The sequence below is a fragment of the Sturnira hondurensis genome, unplaced genomic scaffold, assembly GCF_014824575.4.
Source record: "Sturnira hondurensis isolate 20B ecotype Veracruz unplaced genomic scaffold, ASM1482457v3 Scaffold0000460, whole genome shotgun sequence".
NCBI lineage: Eukaryota > Metazoa > Chordata > Mammalia > Chiroptera > Phyllostomidae > Sturnira > Sturnira hondurensis.
Genome location: NW_028073091.1, coordinates 731,581 through 756,622, shown reverse-complemented (window position 1 = coordinate 756,622; position 25,042 = coordinate 731,581). Strand labels below are relative to the sequence as shown.

At 38.4% G+C, this 25,042-nt stretch overlaps 1 protein-coding gene across 6 annotated transcripts in view; it reads left to right on the top strand.

The window, feature by feature from the left end:
* AUH (AU RNA binding methylglutaconyl-CoA hydratase) overlaps nt 1–8,392 on the top strand; it is a 206,620-nt gene extending 198,228 nt beyond the window's left edge. For all 6 annotated transcript variants that reach the window (XM_037041259.1, XM_037041283.1, XM_037041267.1 and 3 more), the window contains one exon: nt 7,782–8,392. In XM_037041259.1, the coding sequence (XP_036897154.1) occupies nt 7,782–7,859 (78 nt within the window). In that variant the 3' untranslated portion in view covers nt 7,860–8,392. The remainder of the gene's footprint in view (nt 1–7,781) is intronic.
* Nucleotides 8,393–25,042: the final 16,650 nt, after the last annotated feature.

The window sequence follows — 25,042 nt, the reverse complement described above, 5'->3', positions numbered from 1 at the left end:
AATCAGAAATGAAAGAGGACAGTTAACAACTGACACCACAGAAATAGAAGGAATTGTAAGAAATTACTATGAAGAACTGAATGCTAAGACATTTGAAAACCTAGGTGAAATGGACAAATTTCTAGGAAAATATAATCTTCCAAAAGTCAATGAAGAAGAAGAGAAAGCCTGAATAGACCAATAACCAATTTCATCTATGAAGATGAAATTGAAGCAGTAATCAAAAACCTCGTGACATACAAAAGCCCTGGACCAGATGGTTTCACAGGAGAATTCTTCAAAGCATTTAAGGAGTAGCTAATCCCTATCCTTCTCAGACTATTCCACAAAAATCCAAAATGATGGAAGACTGCCAAACTCTTTTTATGAAGCCATCATCATCCTAATTCTAAAAACCAGGTAAAGACAAAACAAAGAAAAAAACTTCAGGCCAATATCGCTGATGAACATAGATGCTAAAATCCTCAACAAAATATTGGCAAACTGCATCCAACAATACATTAAAAAGATGTATTGACCAAGTGGGATTTATCCCAGGGATGCAAGGATGGTACTATATTTGCAAATCAGTAAATGTAATACACCACATAAACAAAAGCAAACATAAAAACCACATGATCATATAAATAGATTCAGAAAAAAACATTTGATCAGGTACAGCACCCAATTATGATAGAAATATTCAGCAAAGTGGAATAGAGGGAGCATTATTCAATATAATAAAGGTCATATATGAGAGACCAACAGCCATTATCATACTCAATGGGCAAAAACTGAAATCTTTTCCACTAAGATCAGGAACAAGACAAGGTTGTCCACTTTCACCACTTCTATTCAATATAGCATTGGAAGTTTTAGCCTCAGCAATCAGACAAGGAAAGGAAGCAAAAGGCATCCAAATCAGAAAGGAGGAAACAAAACTGTCATTGTTTGCAGATGACATGATAGTATACATGGAAAATCCTATAAACTCTAGCCCCAAACTGCTCGACCTAATAAATGAATTTGGCAAAACATTGGGATACAGAGTCAATATCCAGAACTCAAAGGCATTTTTGTATACCAGCAATGAAACAGCAGCAGAAATCAAGAAGAAAATTCCATTCAACACAGCAAAAAGAAAAATAAAATATCTGGGAATAAACCTAACCAAGGAGGTAAAAGACCTGTATACAGAAAACTGTACAACACTGAAGAAAGAAATCAAGGAAGACACAAACAAATGGAAACATATATCGTGTTCATGGTTTGGAAGAATTAATATCATCAAAATGCCCATACTACCCAAAGCATTTTACAGATTCAATGCAATACCTATTAAAGTACCAATGGCATATTTCACAGACATAGAGCAAACACTTCCAAAATTTATATGAAACCATAAACGACCCCAAATAGCAGCTGCAGTTTTGAGAAAGTAGAACAAAGCAGGAGGGATCACAATACCTGATACCAAAATGTATTACAAGGCCACTGTAATCAAAACAGCATGGTACTGGCATAAAAACAGGCACATAGACCAATGGAATAGAACCGAGAGCCCAGAAATAAACCCAACTCTCTGCAGTCAATTAATATTCAACAAAGTGGGCAGCAACATAAAATGGAGTTAAAATAGCCTCTTCAACAATTGGACAGCTATGTGCCAAAAAATGAAACTTGAGTACCAACTTACACCATGTACCAGAGTAAATTCAAGGTGGATAAAAGACTTAAATACAAGCTGTGACACCATTAAAGTCCTAGAGGAGAACATTGGCAGGAAAATCTCAGATACTTCACACAGCAACATTTTTGCTGATATGTCCCCTAGAGCAAGGGACAGAAAGGAAAGAATAAACAAATGGGATCTCATCAAAACTAAAACCTTCTGCAAGGCTAAAGAAAATAGTATTATAATAAAAAGAGGACCAACTGTGGGGAAAAACATATTTGCCAATGATACCTCAGGCAAGGGTTTAATCTGCAAAATATCTAAAGAACTTACACGACTCCACTCTAAGAAGACAAGCAATCCATTTAAAAATTGGACAAAGGACTTGAACAGACACTTCTCCAAGGAGGGCATGCAGAGGATCCAGAAACACATGAAAAGATGCCCAATATTGCTAGCTATTGGAGAGATGCAATTAAAACCACAATGAGATACCATTTTACACTGGTCAGAACGGCCATCATAACAAAGGAACAATCAATATGTGGTGGAGAGGTTGCGTAGAAAAGTGGACCCTAGTTCATTGTTGGTGGGATTGCAGACTGGTACAACCACTATGGAAAACAATATGGAATTTCCTTAGAAAACTAAAAATGGATCTCCCTTTTGACTCAGCAGTTGCATTGCTAGGATTATATTTTAAGAACCGTGAAACACCAATCCAAAAGAACCTATGCACCCCAATGTTCATGGCAAAACTTACAATAACCAAGAGTTGGAAGCATCTTAGGTACCCATTAGTAAATGAATGGATCAAAAAACTATGGTAAACTTACACAATAGAATTGTATAGAGCAGGAAGAAAGAAAGACCTCCTACCCTTTGCAATAGCATGGATGGAACTGGAGAGCATTATGCTATGCGAAATAAGCCAGACAGTGAAAGTCGAATACCATATGATCTCACCTTTAACAGGAACCTAAACAACAAAACAAGCAAAATATAACCAAAGACACTGAAATAGAGAACAGGCTGACTGTGATCAGAGGGGCGAGGGGAGGGGATATCAGGGGGAAAGGGGGTGGGTTTACAGGAAGAAGTACAAAGGACACATGGACAAAAATAAAGGGGTTGGAAATGGGGAGCGAGGTGGGGAACACCAGGTGGAGGTGGGTTGCATGGGATGGGAATAAACAGAAAAGTATACTTGAACAACCATTAGAATAAATATATTTTTTAAAAAACACCTGAGGGGTTTGAGTCAGCGGCAGAAAATCCCAGCCTCAGAGTATAATTTGTTGGAGAAAACCACAGGGTCCTAGAATGTACACAAGCCCACACACATGGGAATAAGCACCAGAAGGCCCCAATTTTCTCGTGGGAAACAGGGAAGTGACTGAAATCCAGCAGGGAGCAAAGCAAGCACCATTGTTACCTCTGGGACCCCTTACTACATACAGCATCACAGCATGGCGAGGTGAGATACCACTTTGGTGAACACCTAAGGCTCCACCCCTCATTGTGTAATAGGCGTATCAAGACAAAGGAAATTGCCCAAATGAACAGATCAAAGCTCTAGAAAAAATACAACTAAGCAACAAAGAGATGGTCAACCTATCAGTTGCACAGTTGAAAACACTGGTAATCAGGATGCCCACAGAATTGGTTAAATTTGGTCGCAAATGAGATGAAAAATGAAGGCTACACTAGCTGAAATAAAGAAAAATGTACAGGGAACCAGTTGTTATGGGAAGGAAACTGGGACTCAAATCAACGGTGTGGACCAGAACAAGGAAAGAAACATCCAACCAGAAAAGAATGAAGAAACAAGAATTGAAAAAATAGAGGGGAGGCTTAGGAACCTCCACGACATGTTTAAACATTACAACATCCAAATTATAGGGGTACCCGAAGTGGAAGAGGAAGAGCAACAAGCGGAAAACTTATTTGAACAAATAATAAAGGAGAACTTTCCCGATCTGGGAAAGGAAACAGAAGTCCAGGAAGCTCAGAGAGTCCCAAAGAAGGTGGACTCACGGAGGAACACACGAAGGTGCATCAGAAATACATTCATTACTCAAAGTTAGAATGAAGGAAAGAATCCTAGAAGCAGCAAGAGAAAAGGAGACAGTTATCTACAAAGGAGTTCCCATCAGACTGTCAGCTGATTTCTCAAAAGAGACCTTATAGGCAAGAAGGCGCTTGAAAGAAGTATTTCAAGTCATGAAAAGCTAGTACCTACATCCAAGATTGTGCTATCCAGGAAAGCTTTTATTTAGAATGGAAGGACATAAAGTGCTTCTCAGGTAAGATCAAATTCAAGGAGTTCCATCATCACCAAGCCCTTATTATATGAAATGTTAAGGGGATTTATCTATGAAAAAGAAGATAAAAAATATGAACAATAAAATGTTGACAAACTCACAATCCTTAACAACCACACCTAAAACAAAAAGCAACATAAATTAAGAAAACAACTAGAACAGTAACAGAAACATAGAAATGGAGATCATATGGACAGTTAACAACAGAGAAGTGGGAGGGGGAAAATGCAGGGAATAAGTAGCATTGAGGGTAAGTGTAGTATAGGAAATGTATAAGCCAAGGAACTTATATGTATGACTAAGTGACTAAACATGGAGAATGCTGGTGGGAGGGAGTGTGCAGGCTTTAGGGGACTGAAGAGGGGGAAATGGGACAAGTGTAACAGCAAAATCAATAAAATAGATGTAAAAATAAGAAAAGAAATTACACAAGTTTCCTGAAGTTTATTTCAGGAAATAGAAGCAGAAGGAACACTTTCTAAAACTCATGGTATATGCCAATATTAATTACATGGATAGCAAAATCAAAGAAATTAAAAGAAAGGAAAACTATAGGCTTTTATTTCTGATGAATATATATATATATATACACACACACACATATATATATAAATTCTTAACAAAGTATTAGCAAATCAGATCTAACGATGTGTGACCAGAATTATATGCCAGAACCAAATGGGTTTTTCCTCCAAATAATGCACGGCTCGTTCAACACTTGAAAATCAGTTAATGTAATCTACCACATTAAAAGGTTAAGCAGGAAAAATCATAGTTATATTAACAGATACAGAAAAAGCATTTGACAAATCCAGCACCTATTTGTGATTAAATAAAATAATCAGTGAACTGTGATTAGAGGGGATCTTCCTCTACTGAACAAGAATGCCCACCAAAAATCTCCAGCTGATATACTTACTGATTGATTGGAAACAGTACAGGGATATCCCCTCTTAGTCCTTCTTTTCTGCATCTTCTACAAGTTCTAGCTAGTATAATAAGGTTAAAAAAATGAGTAAATAAAAGATATAAATTGGGAAGGAAGTAAAACTGTCTATTCATAGATGACATGATTGTCTATGTAGAAAATGCCAAAGAATCAATAAAATGTGCCCTAATTCATAAGCAGTTATAGCAAGATTGTATATTAACACGAGGTTAGTATACAAAAGTCAGTTGCTTCCTCATATATCCACAATGAAGAATTGGAATTTTAAATTAAAAGCACAGTATCATTTATGTTAGCACAAAAATATTTAGTTATAAATGTAACAAAATATGTGCAAGGTCTGTAGGAGGAAAACTGCAAAACTCTGGTTAAAGAAATCAAGATCTAAGTGTATGGAGTGGTGTCCTATGTTTATGGACAGTATGATTTAGTATTTATAAGATTTTACTTCTTCCCAAAATGACCTGTTGATTCAGTGCAATGCCAATAAAAACCCCTAGCAACTTAGTTTTTATCATAGCAAACCATTTCTAAAGTTTATATGGAAAGTCCAAAGACCCAGGTTAGCCAGCACAAGATTGAAGAAGAATAAAGTTTGAGGGATGACAATACCCAAATTGAAGACTAACTATAAAGCTACAGTAATCAAGAAAGTGTAGTACTGGCAAAAGAATGGACAAATAGATAAATGGAATGAAACAGGGAGCCTGATAGTAGACTCATACAAATATAGTCAGCTGATCTTTGACAAATGAGCAAAGGCAATTTAATACAGAGAAGATAGTCTTGGAAACAAGTAGTAACTACGGTAGCTGGACATTCAACTACAAAAAAAAAGGAAGCTAGACACTGGCCTTACACCCTTCACAAAAATTAACTCGAAATGGTTCATAGATGTAAATGTAAATTAAAAAATATAAAACTTTTTGAAGATAACAGAAGATCTAGGTGACCTTGGATTTGGCAATGACTTTTTAGATAGCAAACAAATATAATCTATGAAAGAAGAAAATGATATTTGACTTTATTAAAATGAATGTCTACTCTGCAAAAGACACTGCAAAGAAAAAAAGACAAGCCACAGACTGGGGAAAAGTGTTTACAAAGCACAAATCTGACAAAGGACTTACATCTAAAGCATACAAAGAACTTAAAGCTCAACAAGAAAATAACCCATTAAAAACTGGGTTAGAGCCTTGGCTGGTGTGGCTCAGAGGGTTGAGCACTGGCCTGTGAACTGAAAGGTCACTGGTTCTATTCCCACTCACCATATGCCTGGATTGCAGTCCAGGTCTCTGGTTGAGGGCTTGTGAAAGGTAGCCAACTGATGTTTCTGTTGCATGCCGATGCACATTGATGTTTCTGTCTTTATCATTCTCCCTCCTTTTCCTTCTCTCTAAAAAATAAATAAAGGCAAGATATGGAAGCAGCCCAAGTGCTCATCAATAGATGAGTGGGTAAAACAACTATGAGATATTTACACAATGGAATACTACTCAGCTGTAAATATGAATAAAATGTTACCCTTTGCAACAGTATGGATGAACCTGGAGAATGTTATGCTAAGTGAAATAAGTTAGCCAGAAAAAGACAAGTACCATATGATTTCACTCATATGTGGAATCTAATGAACAAACTGAACTAACAAGGAAAATTGGGACAGATTCATAGATGGAGAGCAGATGACAGCTAGTGGTTGGGAGAAATTAAGGGGAAGAGGGATTGAGCAAAAGGAAAAATGACTCATGGATATGTGCAACAGTGTGGTGATTGCTGTGGGGAGGGAGGTATAAGCAGACTAAAAGGCAATGTAAAAAAATACAGTAGAGATTAAAAATAAACAATAAAAAAGTAGTGGGTAAGAGTTGATTCCTCACCAGAGTAGATGTAAAGATAGGAAATAATCATAGGGAAAGATGCTCCACATCATATGTCATTAAGAAATGCAGATGAAAACAAGCCACAATTTGGCCGTTTCTTACAAAGCTAAACATCGTCTTACTACATGATCCAGCAATTATGCTATTATTATTTACCCAGATGAGTTGAAGACTAATGTTCACACAAAAGCCTGCATACCAGTGTGTATAGCAGCTTTATTCATAATTGCCAAATTTGGAAGTAGCCCAGATGTCCTTCAGTAGGTAACTGGATACATTTTGGTACATACATACAATGGTGTATTATTCCACCATAAATGGAAATGAGTTATCTAGCCACAAAAAGATGTGAAAGCACTTTAAATGGATATTGCTTGGTGAAGGATTTCAATCTAAAAAGGCTACATATCATGTGATTTTTCAACCATATGACATTCTAGAAGAGTTAATGGAGGGTGGTACAGGGATGAGTAGGTAGAGTGTAAGGGGTGTTTAAAGTGGGGGAATTATTCTGTATGACACTGTAATGGTGGATATATGATGTAAATTTGTCAAAGTCCATGAAATGTATAACCCAGTGAACCCTAATGTAGACTCTTGGACGTTAGTAAGTGATGATATATTGATACTGGTTCTTGTAACTAATGTACCACAGTCATGCAGGATTTTAATATTAAGGGAAGTGGATGGGGTCTTGAGTGCATCTATGGGACCTCTGAAGTTTCACTCAATTTTTTTGAGAACCTAAAATTTTCTTAAAAACAAATCCTGTTTTTTAAAGTGTATTTGAAATAGAGAAAAAGCATATTTAGAGTTAGAATAGTAAATTTGGTCACCTAATTAGAATTGTCCAAATAACTAGTAGATTTCAGAATTTTTAGATTATGTTCTAATAGTTTTCTTAGATAAAGCTTGTTAAACTTCTACAGTTTTTACTTCTTGGTACACATAACATGATGTTTTGTTTCTCTTAGACCATTCCAACGAAAGACAGACTTGAAGGTCTTCTGGCTTTTAAGGAGAAAAGATCTCCTCGCTATAAAGGAGAATAGAAGAAACAGCAATCTTTCAAATGCCAGTGTAACAAATGCACTTCTGGGAGTATTTTTCAGATCCATGAAGGCCTCAGCACCTGGAATCCCAATGACCAAAGTGAGGAGTGAGTTAGCCATACAGTGAGTTAAACATCTGGAGTCAGCCCATATGTGTATTTTGTTCCATTGTTCCACTGTGTACAAATCATACTCATTCAGATTTATAAAGTTAGTGATGTTTACTGTCAAAACAGATTCCAAAGTAGGTAGACATCTTAAAATATTTCCTGCATATGAAGCTTTCTGTTCTTAATGTTTTTAGTGTGAATAATTTATATATTACACACTCTAGGAAATAATGTCGATTGTATGTCTACTGTGCTACAATATGAAAATAAAATTATTTCTATATACCCAAAATGTGAAGTTTTACCAAATAAAGTTTCTAAGGTATTATACACACATGCATACACACATACATCTCAGATTGACAAAGGAATTGATAGATATTCTGGTGAAATTTACCAAATCTAAATAAAAATCAGTGAAAAGAAAACTTGGGATTTTTTCTCTTACCCGTTCTTTTTGAATTTAATAAAACATTGCATTTTGGATTTTAGAAGAAACCACCTTTCCATACTGGTTTCTTGTGTCAGGTGATGTTTTTACATGGTGTCTTAGTATACACTGTAGTCGATGGAGAATTAACCCAGTTAGAGACTGGGGCCAAAGGCCTTGGGAGGCCAGCTGCAGGCCTCGAACTGTGGTACTGCTCAGCCCTTCCAGCAGGTGGCCTGGCTTCCTGGCCTAACCCAAAAAGAAAATTACAGCCAGGGTTGGTCCCTGGAAGTGGCTTATTTAGAGTTGTGGATTAAGGGTGACATGGAGCCAGCCCTCTGTCCCCATCCCTATTAATTGCACCTGATATCAGTAAGGGAAGGAGGTATCTTCCATGTTCCTTTCTCCCTCTTCTGACAGATACCATGCCTTTCCACCCCTGGCCAGGCAAAGCAGCCAGGTAAGAGGAGCCCAGCAGGTCAGGGTTGGTACAGCCTTGCCTGGGGCAAGGGCAGGGGCAGGTGTAAAGCCTGTGGAGAACATAAACTGCAGAATTGAGTCTGAAAAAAGAGGAGGACATCACAGTTCTAAACAAATTTGAAGCTACCTTTATTTATTTTGTATTTGGTTTTTCAAACCAAGTTGCCTTTTGACTGCAGGGCTGAGTCCAGCAGCACTGGAAAAGCTCTGCTTTCTGGGACCCATCCCTCACGGATGCCAAGGTGTCCCAGGGTCTCCAAACACTACAGCTGTGCCTCCTTGCAGTGAAGGCACATTCAGGGATTGCTGGTTCCCAGCATTCCCTCACTTGGTGCCCCAGCTTCCTTGCTCTTGGTAAGCATATACACTTCACATTTTTAAAATCACTGAAACTTATTTATTTTTTTTGTACAATTTTCTTTATTTAACTCTTGTTCAAGTACAGTTTTCTTTCTTATATTCCAAGCCCTGCCCCCCAGTGCTCCCCACCTCCCTCCCATCTCTGCCCCCCACCTTAGTTATTGTCCATGTATCCTTTATACTTGTTCATGTGAGTCCTTCCCCTTTTCCCCTGTGATTCTCTCCCCTCTCCCCTCTGGACCCTGTCAGCACGTTCTGTATTTCAGTGTCTTTGGTTACATTTTGCTTGCTTGTTTGTTTTGTTGTTTAGATTCCTGTTAAAGGTGATATCATATGGTATTTGTCTTTCACCGCCTGGCTTATTTCGCTCAGCATAATGCTTTCCAGTTCCATCCATGATGTTGCAAAGGGTAGGAGCTCCTTCTTCCTTTCTGCAGCATAGAATTCCATTGTGTAAATGTACCATAGTTTTTTGATCTAGTCATTGACCGATGGGCATCTAGGTTGCTTCCAACTCTTGGCTATTGTAAATTGTGCTGCTATGAACATCGGGGTGCATAGGTTCTTTTGGATTGGTGTTTCAGGGTTCTTAGGGTATACTCCTAAGAGTGGAATTGCTGGGTCAAAAGGCACGTTCATTTTTAGTTTTCTTAGAAAATTCCATACTGTTTTCCATAGTGGTTGTACCAGTCTGCAATCCCACCAACAGTGAACTAGAGTCCCCTTTTCCCCACAACCTCTCCAGCACTTGTTGTTTGTTTCTTTGTTTATGATAGCCAATCTGACTGGTGTTAAGTGGTATCTCATTGTGGTTTTAATTTGCATCTCTCTGATAGCTAGTGATATCGAGCATCTTTTCATGTGTCTCTGGATCCTCTGTATGTCCTCCTTGGAGAAGTGTCTGTTCAAGTCCTTTGCCCATTTTTTAATTAGGTTGCTCGTCTTCTTTGAGTATAGTCGTGTGAGTTCTTTGTATATTTTGGAGATTAAACCTTTGTCTGAGGTGTCATTGGCAAATATGTTTTCCCAAACTGTTGCATCTCTTTTTATCTTGATACTGTTTTCCTAGCCATGCAGAAGCTTTTAAGTTTGATGAGATCCCATTCGTTTATTCTTTCCATTATCTCCCTTGTTCTAGGGGACGTATCAGTAAAAATATTGCTGTGTGGAATATCTGAGATTTTCCTGCCAATGCTCTCCTCTAGGGCTTTAATGGTTTCCCGGCTTATATTTAAGTCTTTTATCCACCTTGAGTTTATTTTAGTGTATGGTGTAAGTTGGTGCTCGAGTTTCATTTTTTTGCATGTGGCTGTCCAGTTCTCCCAACACCATTTGTTGAAGAGGCTATCTTTACCCCATTTTATGTTACTGCCCCCTTTGTCCAATATTAATTGACTGTAGAGATTTGGGTTTATTTCTGGGCTCTCTGTTCCATTCCATTGGTCTATGTGCCTGTTTTTATGCCACTACCAGGCTGTTTTGATTACAGTGGCCTTGTAATACAGTTTGATATCAGATATTGTAATCCCTCCTACTTTGTTCTTCTTTGTCAAAATTGCAGCTGCTATTCATGGTCTTTTGTGGTTCCATATACATTTTGGAAGTGTTTGTTCTATGTCTGTGAAATATGCCATTGGTACTTTAATAGGTATTGCATCGAATTTGTAAATTGCCTTGGGTAGTATGGACATTTTGATGATGTTAATTCTTCCAATCCATGAACACGGTATATGTTTCCATTTGCTTGTGTCTTCCTTGATTTCTGTCTTCACTGTTGTATAGTTTTCTGTATACAGGTCTTTAACCTCCTTGGTTAGGTTTATTCCCAGATATTTTATTTTTCTTTTTGCGATATCGAATTGGGATTTTTTTCTTGATTTCTGCCTCTGCTGTGAAACTTATTTTTTAACTTGGGAAATTGAACTCAAAACCTTGAAAGAGGCAAACATGGACTTGCCATCAGCTCATGTTCCACTGCTGATCGCCATCCTCACCATGTGTACTCACCTTCCCTGTTTGCACTGTGCAGGTTGGTGACTATCACGTCATATGGAAGGAGTTACTAAAATTCACATTTGGCTGTCCGGTGGTTTTATCTTGTCTGTACACTTTGTTTTCTGATAAACTTGCACCATTCATTTCATGTAGGATAATTTGCAAATAAAATGTTGGTCCTTGTCATAGTCCTTTAAAGGTGTCAGGAGCGTTTTGGTCTGTGAGATGTTCAAATGCCAGTTCCATTTTAACTGAGTAGGAAATAATTATAATAGGAAAAATATTAAGGGTATGATGAATGATTTGTTTCTCTTTAACTTGGAGTCAGTCTGATGCTGATCTGGGTAAGTCAGTGGAGTGTATCTGAAAGCAGAGACATCATCCTGCAGTGACTTCAAATGTCAGACACAAATCATAGCAAGAGAAGTATGTGTACAGTCTGCCTTTCCCATGGATTTCTCTTCAGCAGTGTGGGCTTGCCAGGGTCCAGGTCTAGCAGCTGGGTGCAGGATGGGTGGGGGTGGTTCTTCTGTGCCCGGGGACAGGGCGGGGCAGGCACCTGCACGAGTATTGGTGAGCTTGTCCTGAAGCTAAAAGCACAGAACTACCTCAAACTGGTGCTGAGTGGAAACATGGGATATATATCTGTGTGTTGAGATTAAGTTCAGGAAATTTCTGAGAGGGGGGAGGATAAACCAAGCAAGTTGCAATTCAGGGAAACAGTGCCTGTTCTCTCAGAACATGAGACCTACTGGTCCTGAAGTAATTTATCGCTGATTAGTTTATCACACCTCTGAAACAAAAAAGAGGCCTTTAACTTACACAGGTTCTAAGACAGACAGTTGTATTTATGGGAAAATAAGGAAGGCTCAGATTTTGTGACTTCTGTGATTTAAAGGGTCGTTTCAAGTTTGTGTTGTTTTCAGTAAGAAATAACCTGGTTTTCCTTTCAGTTTAGTCCTTTCCCCCCCTTTTATAGCTGTTAAAAAGTTGGTTTATTATAATGTGTTACAATATTTTTCTGACAATACTTAGAGTGCTTTGTTGGACTTGAGTGGGAGATGTTTAACTTCATGGGTCTCACTATGGGGTGTGCTGGTTTTTCATATGGACTCCTAGCTGGCTGGCCATTGACACTTTTCCTTGCTGTACCTTACTCCCTTTTCTGGTGATAGGCCCTGCACGTCTCTGCTTTGGGCCCATAATTTCTGACAGGCCAAGGTTTTTAATATTTAACAATGCTATTCTTGTTTGTCTACCCACCTACTCAAATAGTAACTAACATGTATGACAGCATTTATCAAAACAAAAGTAGAAATTATTTCCTCACATAAAATAACAACTGTATAGGTGAAACAGGCTATAGATTGTGACTGTGGATTAGGGAGACTGACCCCTGTGCTCAAAATATCTGTAGTTTTCATGCCCTAAAATCCTGCTGTTTCAAATGCCCTCTGTTGGATTTTCATCAGGCTTGGGTCAGGAACACCTAGGCTTAGACACAGTGTTGTACTCCTACTCCGTTCTCAACGTCAGTTTCAGGTGGCCACAGAGTGACTGGAAAGCGCAAAGGAGCTCTTCGGCCAAGTTTCCCTTCTTCTGAAACCAGTGATGAAACCTTGGACAAAGCATCTCAGTCTGAGGCCTATTTCTTTATCTGTAAAGGGCCCAGTGGATGTTCATGATTGTGGCAAAGAGAGACCGGATGTGTCCAAGCCAAGGGCTTTTTAGTCAGCCAAGCCATCTTCTCTGGATGTTTTACTTGTTTCATGTTTCAGAAGAGATTTCTTAGGCTAGGCAGGTGGGTCTCAGACCATGTCAACTTCAAGTACCTGTTTGAAGCCTTAAAAGAGAAGTCTAGAAAAGCCTGGTTTCCAGTAAACGGCAGCAAGGCACTAGGACATTTGAGGCTGACACTGTCTGGAGGAAGCCATGTACACCCTACTCCTACGTGCTCATCTGCTGGCCACTCTGCATTTATCCAGACACAGAGATGAGGACTGTAGTCAACAGGGAGTGCCGCTTAGGCTCTCCCAGGGTGGTAGGAAAACAGGGGGCTGCAGAGGACAGCTCTGCTCAATTGGCCACTTTGGCCCTGGACTCCTGCAGAGGGGTGCCCATTCAGCTCCACCACAGATTGAGTATATGGGAACTAAATTAGTGTAAATGCTGTTCACTGTGGCCTGGGTCATAAGAGGCACAGAAAACACATCCACTTAAATTAGCTCTGGTTCATCACTACCTTGGCCCTTGGGGTAATCTGTAGTTTAAGCTGAGTTCTTTTGATATTTTAAGAAAAATGATCATGCTGTGGACCATGTTTATAGTACCAATTTTGAGGGTAGGGTGGGCAAAGTACCATGAAAAAAGCAGCCCATGTTCTCTTCACACTGTTTGCTTTCACATGGCTGCTTGGCTGCCTCCCCAGTCACAGATATGGCCAGAGCACTCTGTTCCAGGTCGGGAGCAAGGCAGCCTTCCAGCACGGGCTGTGTCCCATATACACTGCACAGCCAAGGTTCAGTCCAAATGCATTTCAAAGACTGCTGTCTTTTTTAAAAATGTATTTAATTATTGTTCGAGTGCAGTTTTCTGTCTTTTACTCCCAGCCCAGCCCACCCCCCTACAGTGCTCCCTACCTCCTTTCCATTCCCCATCCCCTGCCTTAGTTTTTGTCCATGTGTCCTTTATACTTCTTCTTGTGAATCCTTCCCCTTTTCCCCTGAAATTCTCTGCCCTCTACCCTCTGAACCTGTCAGCCTGTTCTCTATTTCAGTCTCTTTGGTTATATTTTGCTTGCTTGTTTTCTTTGTTGTTTAGCTTCTGGTTAAAGGTGAGATCATATGGTATTTTTCTTTCACTGCCTGGCTTATTTCACTCATGCTTTCCAGTTCCATCCATGCTGTTGCAAAGGGTAGGAGCTCCTTTTTTTCTGCTGCATAGAATTCCATTGTGTAAATGTACCATAGATTTTGATCCATTCATTTAGTGATGGGCACCTAGGTTGCTTCCAACTCTTGGCTATTGTAAACTGTGCTGCTATGAACATTGGGGTGCATAGGTTCTTTTGGATTGGTGTTTCAGGGTTCTTAGGATATAATCCTAGCAGTGAAATTGCTGGGTCAAAAGGCATATTCATTTTTAGTTTTCTTAGAAAACTCTGTACTGTTTTTTATAATCGTTGTACCAGTCTGCAATCCCACCAACAGTGAAGTAGGGTCCCCTTTTCCCCACATTCCCCCTCTCCAACATTTGTTGTTTGTTGCTTTGTTTATGATGGCCATTCTGACCAGTGTAAAGTGGTATCTCATTGCGGTTTTAATTTGCATCTCTCTGATAGCTAGTGATATTGAGCCTCTTTTCATGTGTCTCTGGGTCTTCTGTATGTCCTCCTTGGAGAAGTGTCTGTTCAAGTCTTTTGCCCATTTTTCAATTGGGTTGCTTGTCTTCTTAGAGTGGAGTCATGTGAGTTGTTTGTATATTTTGGAGATTAAAGCTTTGTCTGAGGTATCATTGCCAAATATGTTTTCCCAAGCTGTTGCTTCTCTTTTTATCTTGATACTGTTATCCTTAGCCATGCAGAAGCTTTTAATTTTGATGAGATCTCATTTGTTTATTCTTTCCTTTATGTCCCTTGCTCTAGGGGCCATATCATTAAAAACGTTGCTCCGTGACATATCTGAGATTTTCCTGCCAATGTTCTCCCCTAAGATTTTAATGGTGTTACGGCTTATATTTAAGTCTTTTATCCACCTTGAATTTATTGTGGTGTATGGTGTAAGCTGGTGCTCAAGTTTCATTATTTTGCACATAGCTGTCCAGTTCTCCCAACACCATTTGTTGAACAGGCTATTTTTAGTCCATTTTATGTTTCTGCCCCCTTTGTCAAATATTAATTGCCCATAGAGACTTGGGTTTATTGCTGGGCTCTCTGTTCTGTTCCATTGGTGTATGTGGCTGTTTTTATGCCAGTATCAGGCTGTTTTGATTACAGTGGCCTTGTAATACAGTTTGATATCAGGTATTGTGATCCCTCTTACTTTGTTCTTCTTTCTCAAAATTGCAGCTGCTATTTGGGGTCGTTTATGGTTCCATATAAAATTTTGAAGTGTTGGTTTTATGTCTGTGAAGTATGCCATTGGTACTTTAATAGGTATTACATTGAATTTGTAAAATGCTTTGGGTAGTATGGACATTTTGATGATATTAATTCTTCCAGTCCACGAACACGGTATATGTTTCCATTTGTTTGTGTCTTCCTTGATTTCCTTCATCAGTGTTGTATAATTTTCTGTATATAGGTCTTTTACCTCCTTGGTTAGGTTTATTCCCAGATATTTTATTTTTGTTTTCGCTATATCAAATGGGATTTTTTTCTTGATTTCTGCTTCTACTGTTTCATTGTTAGTATATAAAAATGCCTTTGATTTCTGAATATTGACTTTGTATCCTTCTGTTTTGCCAAATTCATTTATTAGGTAGAACAGTTTTTGGGTGGAGTTTATAGAATTTTTCATGTAGACTATCATGTCATCTGCAAACAGTGACAGTTTTGTTTTTTCTTTTCCGATTTGAATAGAAGTGGTGAAAGTGGACAACCTTGTTTTGTTCCTGATCTTAATGGAAAAGATTTTATTTTTGCCAGTTGAGTATGATAATGGCTGTAGGTCACTCATATATGTCCTTTATTATATTTGAGGAATGCTCCCTCTATTCCCACTTTGCTGAGTGTTTTTATCATGAATGGGTGTTGTACCTTATCAAAAGCTTGTTCTGCATGTATTGATATGATCATGTGATTTTTGTCTTTGCTTTTGTTTATGTGATGTATTACATTTACTGATTTGGAAATATTGAACCATCCTTCATCCCTGGGACTTATCCTGCTTGGTCATGGTGTATGATCTTTTTTTATGTATTGTTGGATGTGATTCGCCAATATTTTGTTGAGGATTTTAAAGTCTATGTTCATCAGTGATATTGGCCTGAAGTTTTCTTTCTTTGTTGTATCTTTATCTGGTTTTGGACTTAGGATGATGCTGGCTTCGTAAAAAGAGTTTGGGAGTCTTCCATCACTTTGGATTTTCTGTAATAGTCTTTGAAGAATAGGGGTTAGTTCTTCCTTAAAAGCTTTGTAGAATTCTCCTGTGGAACCAACTGGTTCAGGGCTTTTGTGGGATGGGAGTTTTTTGATTACTGCTTCAATTTCATTTGCTGTTATTGGTCTGTTAAGGCTTTCTCTTCTTCATTGAGTTTTGGAAGATTATATTTTTCTGGAAATTTGTCCATTTCACCTGGGTTTTCCAATTTCTTGGCATACAGTTCTTCATAGTAATTTCTTACAATTCCTTCTATTTTTGTGGTGTCAGTTGTAATCTCTCCTCTTTCATGTCTGATTGTGTTTATTTGTGTCCTCTCTCTTTTCTTGATGAGCCTACTTAATGGCTTATTGATTTTGTTTATCTTTTCAAAAAACAGCTCCTGGATTCATTGATCCTGAGAATTGTGCTTTTAGTCTTTGTGTCATTTAATTCTGCTCTGATCTTGGTTATTTCCTTCCTTGTACTTGCTCTGGGCTGTCTTTGTTGTTGTTCCTTGAGTTCTTGTAGACGTAGGGTTAGGTTGTTTGTTTGAAAAGTTTCTTTTTTAGATAGGCCTGTATTGCTATGAACTTCCCCCTCAGGACTGCCTTTGCTGTGTCCCATAAGTTTTGGGTTGTCGTGAGTTCATTTTCATTTGTTTCCAGAAGCTTTTTAATTTCTTCTCTAATTTCAGGCTTGACCCATTCGTTGTTTAATAGCATACCATTCAGTCTCCATACTTGGAGTGTTTTGTGTATTTTCCTTTGGGGTTGATTTCCAATTTCAGTCCCTTGTGATCAGAGAAAATGCTTGGTATGATTTCAATTTTCTTGAATTTGTTGAGGGCCATTTTGTGTCCTATCATGTGATCTATTTTTGAAACTGTTCCATGTGCATTTGAAAAGAATGTGTATTTAGCTTCTTTGGGATGAAGAGCTCTATATATATAAGTTAAGTCCAATTCTTCTAGGGCGTTGTTTAATGCCACAATATCTTTGTTGATATTTTTTTAGAATATCTGTCTATTTTGGACAATGGGATATTAAAATCCCCTACTATAATTGTGTTGCTGTCAATATCTTTCTTGAAGTCCTCTAAGATTTTCTGTATATATTTGGGTGCTCCTATGTTGGGTGCATATATATTTACAATGTTTATGTCTTCTTGGTGGATCCTTCCCTTGACTATTATGAAGTGACCTTTTCAGTCTCTCTTTATGGCCTTTTTTTTGAAGTCTATTTTGTCTGATATAAGAATTGCTACCCTGGCTTTTTTTTCTTGTCCATTTGCTTGGAAAATTTGTTTCCAGCCCTTCACTTTTAGTCTGTGATGGTCTTTTGACCTAAGGTGGGTCTGTTGTAGGCAGCATGTGTGTGGGTTATGCTTTCTTATCCATTCAGCTATTCTATGTCTTTTGATTGGAGCATTTAATCCATTATGTTTAAGGTTATTATTGATAGATACTTATTTGTTGCCATTTTTGTAACTGTGTTCCTCTCTGTCTCTCTCTTTTCCTTCCTTTCCTTAAAGCAGTCCTTTTAGTATTTCTTGTAGAGCTGGTTTGGTTGAGGCATATTCTTTTAGGTTTCTTTTGTCTTGGAAGCTCATTATTTGTCCTTCTGTCTTGATTGAGAAGACTGCTGTCTTGTGAACCCATTTCACAGAGTGGGATCTGAACAGTTAACAGAGGAATAGTAAAATCTGTGGCTTCATGTTACTGCTCTAGGCTTATATATTTAGTGGTGATGTCCACAGGCAGACATTTTAGAGGACTTTGTAGATGACTCCAGTGTTCTTTCTTGAACTTTTTGAAAATAGTCTGAGTCACTTTTATGTTTGGGCTCTGAACATATTGAATGGACCTTTTGAGTAGTTTATAGAAAGTGAAGAGAGTTTTGGCAAGTGACACAAGTCCAAACCCCTGTAGCCTCTCTTGAATTGACTAACATTTATTTTGAGTTGTCTATTAACACTTTTCTGAAACACTGTTTATGAAGCTCAGCATTTGTTCACTAGTGGCCAAAATTCAAATGCTTTAAAAAGTACCAGAAATGTGTGACATGCCATAAAAGACAGGAAATGACAGCCCTGACTTAGAAGGAAATTCTGATTCTTTTTGGAGGGGCATGATTTATTTATTAATACCTATCAGTGGTATTCTGCATTTTGATTGGTGTGTATAACCATTTACATATCAATGTAATTATTGATAAGGTAGGATTTCTATCTGCCAGTTTGCTATTTGTTTTCTCTATCCCATGCCTTTTTTCATGACTACTCTCTGTATTTAATAGCTATTTTCTTATGTACCATTTTAATTCTCTTGTCATTTCACTTGCTATGTACCTGTTCACTTGTTTTCTTAATGGTTTTTCTGGGAATTACAGTTACTATCTTAACTTACAAAATCCACTTCGGGTCAGTACCAATTTAATTCAAGTAGCACATAGAAATTTTGCCTCTGTGAAGCTTTGTGACCTTACCTTTCTCTGTGCTGTTATTGTCATATAAATTAAATCTTTATGCATTATAAATCTGTAGAACAGCTTTATAATGATTGCTTTACACAGTTGTATTTTATTTCTGATTTGAGGAAAATGTTACAAATGAAAACTACATTTATATTGTGTTTCATGTATGTAGTTACTTTTGCCAGTACACTTTATTTTTTTCCTGTAGATTTGAGTTACTCTAGTGTCATTTCAACCTATAGTGTATATTATTTATATTATTTCTTATAATGAAGTTCTGCTAGTGACTTTTTAGTTTTTATCTTTGAGTGTCTTCTTTTTTCTCCATTTTAAAGGATAATTTTGTTATCCTTTATAATATAGATAATATTATAATATGGATAATATAGAGTTCTTGGTTGATAATCTTTTTCTTTCAACCCTTTAAGTATGTCATTCTACTGTCTTATAGCTTGTATAGTCTGATGAGAAATTAGCGGTTAATGTTATTGAGAACCCTTGTGAAGTCACTTTTCCTGCTTTTAAGATTCTCTCTTTGACTTTGGTTTTTGGCATTTTGACTCTACTTTGTGTTCGTGTGAATCTCTTTGAGTTGTTCCTGCTTAGATTTCATTGAGCTTTTTGGCTGGGTGGATTAATGTCTTTTTCTCAAATTTGGGAAGTTTTTAGCCATTATCTCTTTAAATATTCTTTTCACCTCTGTGTTGCCTTTCCCCCTAGAACTTCCCTAATGTGTATGTTGGTACACTTGAATGCACCCCACAGGTCTCTGAGGCTCTTTAATTTTTCTTTGGTCTTTTATTCTCTTTACTCTTCAGATTTGATTATTTCTTTTGATATGTCTTCAAGTTTATGGATTCGTCTGCCATCCCAAACCTACTCTTGAGACCATCTATTGAAATGTTTGTTTCAGTTATATTTTTGACTTTGAAATTATTCTGGTTCTTTTCACAGTTTTTCTTTATTAATATACATTGTTCATGAGTTCTTTGAACATATTTAAAATAACTGATTTAAAATCTTTTTCTAGTAAGTTCAGTGTTTTGGCCTTTTCAGAAACCGTTTCTATTGGCTACTTCTTTTTCTTGTATGGATTGCACTTTCTTGTTTCTTTGCATGTCATTTATTTTGTTGAATAATGAACATGCTAAATAATATGGCAGCTCTGGAAATCAGATCTTTGTCTCCTCTCCTCCATTTTTGTGGTTGCTGTTTGTTATTACTGTTCTTTTATTTATCAACTTGCCAGAACTAATTCTGTATTCTTTGTCATGTGTGGTCAGCTAATGATTGGAGTAAGATTTTCTTAAATTCCTTGAAACAATAAGTCTCCAGTAAGAACCCCCTTATGGAGGGGTTCTTTGTGTATGTTGAGGGTGTGCCTTAAATGCCAGACAATTGGCAACCTGGCCTTAGCTTTTATTTTCTTTTTGTACATAGCCTCAAAGTCAACTAGAGTTGAGAATTAGGGCCTTCTCATGTCTTTCCACAGTATGCACATAGTCCGGCATGTTCACATTGCCTTCTAGATTCCTAGGAATAGGTCAGAGTTTGTCATAGCCCCTTACAGACATCTCATTCCTTGGTTTCTTCTTTTAAGTTTTTTGGTTGTTTTTTTTTATTTGTGCCAACTGTTATAACTGCCTCAGACAACTTTGAGGCTAAACAATCATCACTGGTGGTTTTCCACAAATACTATGTGGAAAAAGCTGTTCATTTAGGAAGAACTCTAAGGACAGATAAAGACGACCCTGTGAGTGGGAGTTTCCCCCAGTAATTGATTCTCAAGGGACCTGCCAGACTGGTTAGATCATGACAAGTTTCTGGGAATAGAGCTTTGGGGAATGTACAGATGCAATTGTAGTCAAGTCATAGCTACCATCACTTTGAGGCTGTTGGTTTTGAAATTCCACAAATTTGGAGTTTGGAATTTGGAATTTGGAAAAGGGGGCTAGTTACACAGCAATTTAAAATGTCACGGAGCTTGATGTTCTTAGTGAGAGTAGCCATTTTTCTTGAATAAAGGCACCTCAAGTTGTTGCAGTGTTTTGGTTGATTTCTGGTGTTCTGTAAGTATTGAGTTTGACAATTATTGCCAATGTTTTCATTACTTATATGGAGGAGCAGATTTTTGGAGAGTCTCACTGCATCCTCTCCAGTGAGATCACCCACCCAGCTAATTCTAAAGCAATGGATATTACTGGTAAATAAGGTATTCAGAATAGCTTTCTTATTTTAGGTACATTGAAAATTGATGTTTATTTAACAATACTATAACAATATATTAATTGTTAATATTATTTTTGAGCTCAAATTTTTCGCTTTATTTCTAAAATGTAAAGGTATTTTTGCAATCGAGGAAGTAAGGCTTACTGCTATGGTTGTATTTTAAATGTGTGCTCTGAGAATAGTTCCAGGAAACAGAAATGTGCTACTTTAGTTCAGGCTGTTCTTGCCCGGTCATGAGGTTGGTTTGATCTGTGGAGGATTTGTGTCCATTCAACCCTCAGTGGCTAAGCTAATAGCCATAAATCAAAGCAAATCAATCCATAAATGCAGAATTCAAGTAGTAAAAATCAAGTTAATTATTGAAATTCTAGCATTTATAAATGTTTTGTTTTTTTGGAAAAGTATAAACTTTTACTCCATGCTGCTAAATTCATGTTCCATTATTAGACATCAAGACTATGATGACAGAACAGTCTATTAATTTGAACTTCTCAGATCTTGGAGAGGCTTTCAAATATAGTAAGAGTTTACTAGTGATGGGATCCGAGAGTCCTTTCTTAAAGAAAAAAAAGTAAAATGCATATAATCAAGATAAAATTTTACAATTTATTTTTTCTAGTATATGCCATATAACTAGATATATTCTGGTTAGCTGCCGGAACATATAACTGGCCCTTGGTTGAGTTTCAGAATAATTTTTTGGTTAAAGTCTCACTGAAAACAAGAGGTGGAAATTCCACAGGAGTCCTCACACCTCTTTAGGCACTGTTAACTCCCAGAACTCCTCAAACACAGTGTCCATTGTTATTACCTTGGTTAATTATTGGTCTGCTCCTCTAGAGTCTGTACTGGTGTTACAAAAACAGTGTATGCTAACAGGCCCTTTATTCATGTAATAATTACAGTGTATTTGTCTTGAGTATTTCGCAAGCGTTCTCTTTGGATAATACTGGAAAGATTAAGTAATAGTTTCTTGCTAACATTGCTCAAGAACATCAAACATGATGAATTGAGATTTGATGTATTATGTGTATATCTTTGGCTCCCAATACCTTTGACCTTTTGCTTTTCTTTTCTTATATGTAAAATAATCTTACTGGGGCTGTGTTCATTGTTTCTAACACAAATGCCAGGAACCACTTGAGCTAAATATTTTATTTCAGTTTTAATGGGCAGTTTTTATAATGATCAAGAGTTACACATCCAAGCCAGCCACAACATTGCCAGAAACCAGGGACTTCAAAGAGTCTTATTTTTATGACTCTGAAGGAACTGAAATGTCTAGTTCTCCATATCATCCAACTTAACTATTGGCAATAAGTGAATGTTGGCAGGAAGCATACGTCATGTGGTTCCAGTTCTGCCTCAGAAAAGGTCAGTGTGAGACAGCCCCTGGCCTGCGTTATACAGCCATGGGCTCTGGTCCCCTGACACATGCTGCAGAACATGTTACACAATGTTAGGCTCACTGATTGATGGCTGCTTGCACAAGAAGGTTTTCAGTCAAGGATTCTGGGAATGATTAACTTTGTGACATAACTCTCATCACACAAACATGGAAGATTCAAACAGAGCTCAAAGTGTGTTTCAGAAATAACCAAATGTGTTTTGGCTTCTCAATGTAAACATGATTAACAACTGTTTTAAAGCCACTGGGTGGCAGAGAGAAAACTAGGATATTTTTAGGAGTGGGAGTTTCATAAGATTTGTTCATGTGTGAACACTCTTCTACCATATTTTAATTTGACCTTTATATATTCTAATTTGCTGTGAAAAAGTGAGGTATGTTGTACAGTGCTCCATCTTATGAACCAAATATTGCATAGACAGTTGCTTTTACTAGTCATTTTTGGGCTACAAAGATGTCTCTCAGGCCCCTATGAATGGTGGGGAGTCACTATGGTGGTTATTACTGATTTCACATGACTAAAAAGGTAAACTACAATTCTGCATTTTGATGAAGATTTTTTAATCTTACTATTTGAGTGTCAGGAAATCAGCTGAAGAACTGGAGTGTCATGACTCTCAGCACAGACTCTGGGGGATAGGGGAGCAGGGTGTTCCAGGACCACTGGAGCCAGGGATGCAAAGCTGTAGGACACACTCCATTTCTTATCATGTGTTCTCTGCATGGCTTTCATCCTCTCGGCCTGGTTTCATAGATTGACTTCCCTGATGGCAGTTCCCAGCTGTCTGCCTCACCATCGGGGAGAAAGGGGAACTGTCTTCACTCAGCTTCAACTCACAGCCTCCCAGGAAAAGGCTCCTGGGGTCCTACCTAGATCACATGTCCTCCCTGTGGCCTAGAAAGTAGGTACTGTGATGTTCACAATCAGGGAGACAGAAGCCCCTGTTGTCTATTGCACATCAAGCAGATTGACAGTTACCTACTAGAAGATGGCCAGGTTGACCAGGTAACACTTGTGAACTTTACTTAAATAACACATCTGTTCCCTAAATAAAACATCTAAAGAAGAGAACGCTTGGTTTTCTTTCTTCTGAACAGTTTACATCATACTATACCTGTTTTTTATGTAAAATCAACTAACTGAAGTGCAGCCATAGGTTTTTATGAGAAAAATGAGCCAGGGAAAGGTGGGAGGGGAATATGGCCACCTCTCCTAAAGTGCTTGATTCCTTCTGTCTGAAGAGCAGGCCTCACAATGACCCTGTCTCCCAGTACTAGATTGCTTCATGTGACAGCAGTTGCAGGCAGGAAATGTTGATAGAGAGGTGGCTGATGCCCTGTGGAAGTCAGGCTCAGCTGTGCTCTGATAAGACATTCTCTGCCCTTCAGCCAGCCAGCCTGGCATATTCTAGACTGAGCTTCATTGCTAAGGGGAAGTGTTGGGAAGGTCCCCTGTCCCTGCTCAGTTTCCACACTCCGGGCTTCACTGAATGCTAGTGGGTGGGTAAACATTGACTTGGGAGTCTTCCCAAAGTGGTGCAAAGGTACAGGAAGCAGGTCCCTGGCTGCCTGCTGCTGCCTACGTGCTGGTGGCTCTGAGGGTGGGGGCAAAGTGCAGAGCTGCTTCCTGGAACAGGCACAGATAAGAGGTGGCTTGCACTCAAGTTTCAGATGAACTCCACTGTGGGTTACAAAACCCTGTGTTGTAACCACTTAAGATTTGTATTACTACAGGTTTCCCCAAGAAAGGCTTTCTGTGCATCTGGAGTGTGTGCGTATGCATGTGTATGATTTTATTTTGGTAATTGTTTTGGAAAACATTCAAAGAGGCCAGAAATAGCAAGGGGCTTCCTTGCTATGCCCTGTGAGGGTCACAGGGTCTCTGTGTAGACAGATACCACCCCAGGGCTGATTACACAGGTGAGAAACAGGGATGGCCCCCACGTGGTGGCCACAGATCCCCAAACCCTGCCAGTGCTTCCCTGTTGTGGAGGGGCTAACTGGGAAAGTTTGTCATTTTGCTTATAGCACCTTCAGTGCTGATCACTGACTATGTCTATGGTCCTGTTTGCAGAGTTCTTTTGACCTGTAGGAGGAAAATGGCATTTAAATCTATGGTTAAATCTAGGTTACTCAAGAGGTAGAGTGATCCAGATTTAGGGGAGGCTAAAAATAATCTGAGCCCAGCCTGCAGGTGGGTCAGGCCAACAGGGCCAGATTCCTACTGTCCCCTGGCCCTTCCAGGGGCCACATACCAGGTCCAGGAGGTGCTCAGCAGTCTGTTACTCATATGTCAGATTCTCTCTGTCACCATGTATTTCATGCACCAACTACATTTCTATAGAAAAGTGAGAGTCACTCTGAGGGGGCCTGTCTGCCGTGGAGGGAGGGAGTGCTCTTGTAACATGAAAACCCGGGGACTGGGCCTTTATCCTGTTCTCGGTCAGCTCTTTTCCCGTAGGTTATTTTTTTATCTAACAACCACGATCAGGTTGGATGACATTTTAATAAGAAGTCTATTTACATACAAGGGGTTATTTGAAGTTTCTTTTAAAAGCCAAGGGCATTTTTTGGTGGTGCTTAATATATACACAGAGTATGGCAGAAAGTAATGCCTGT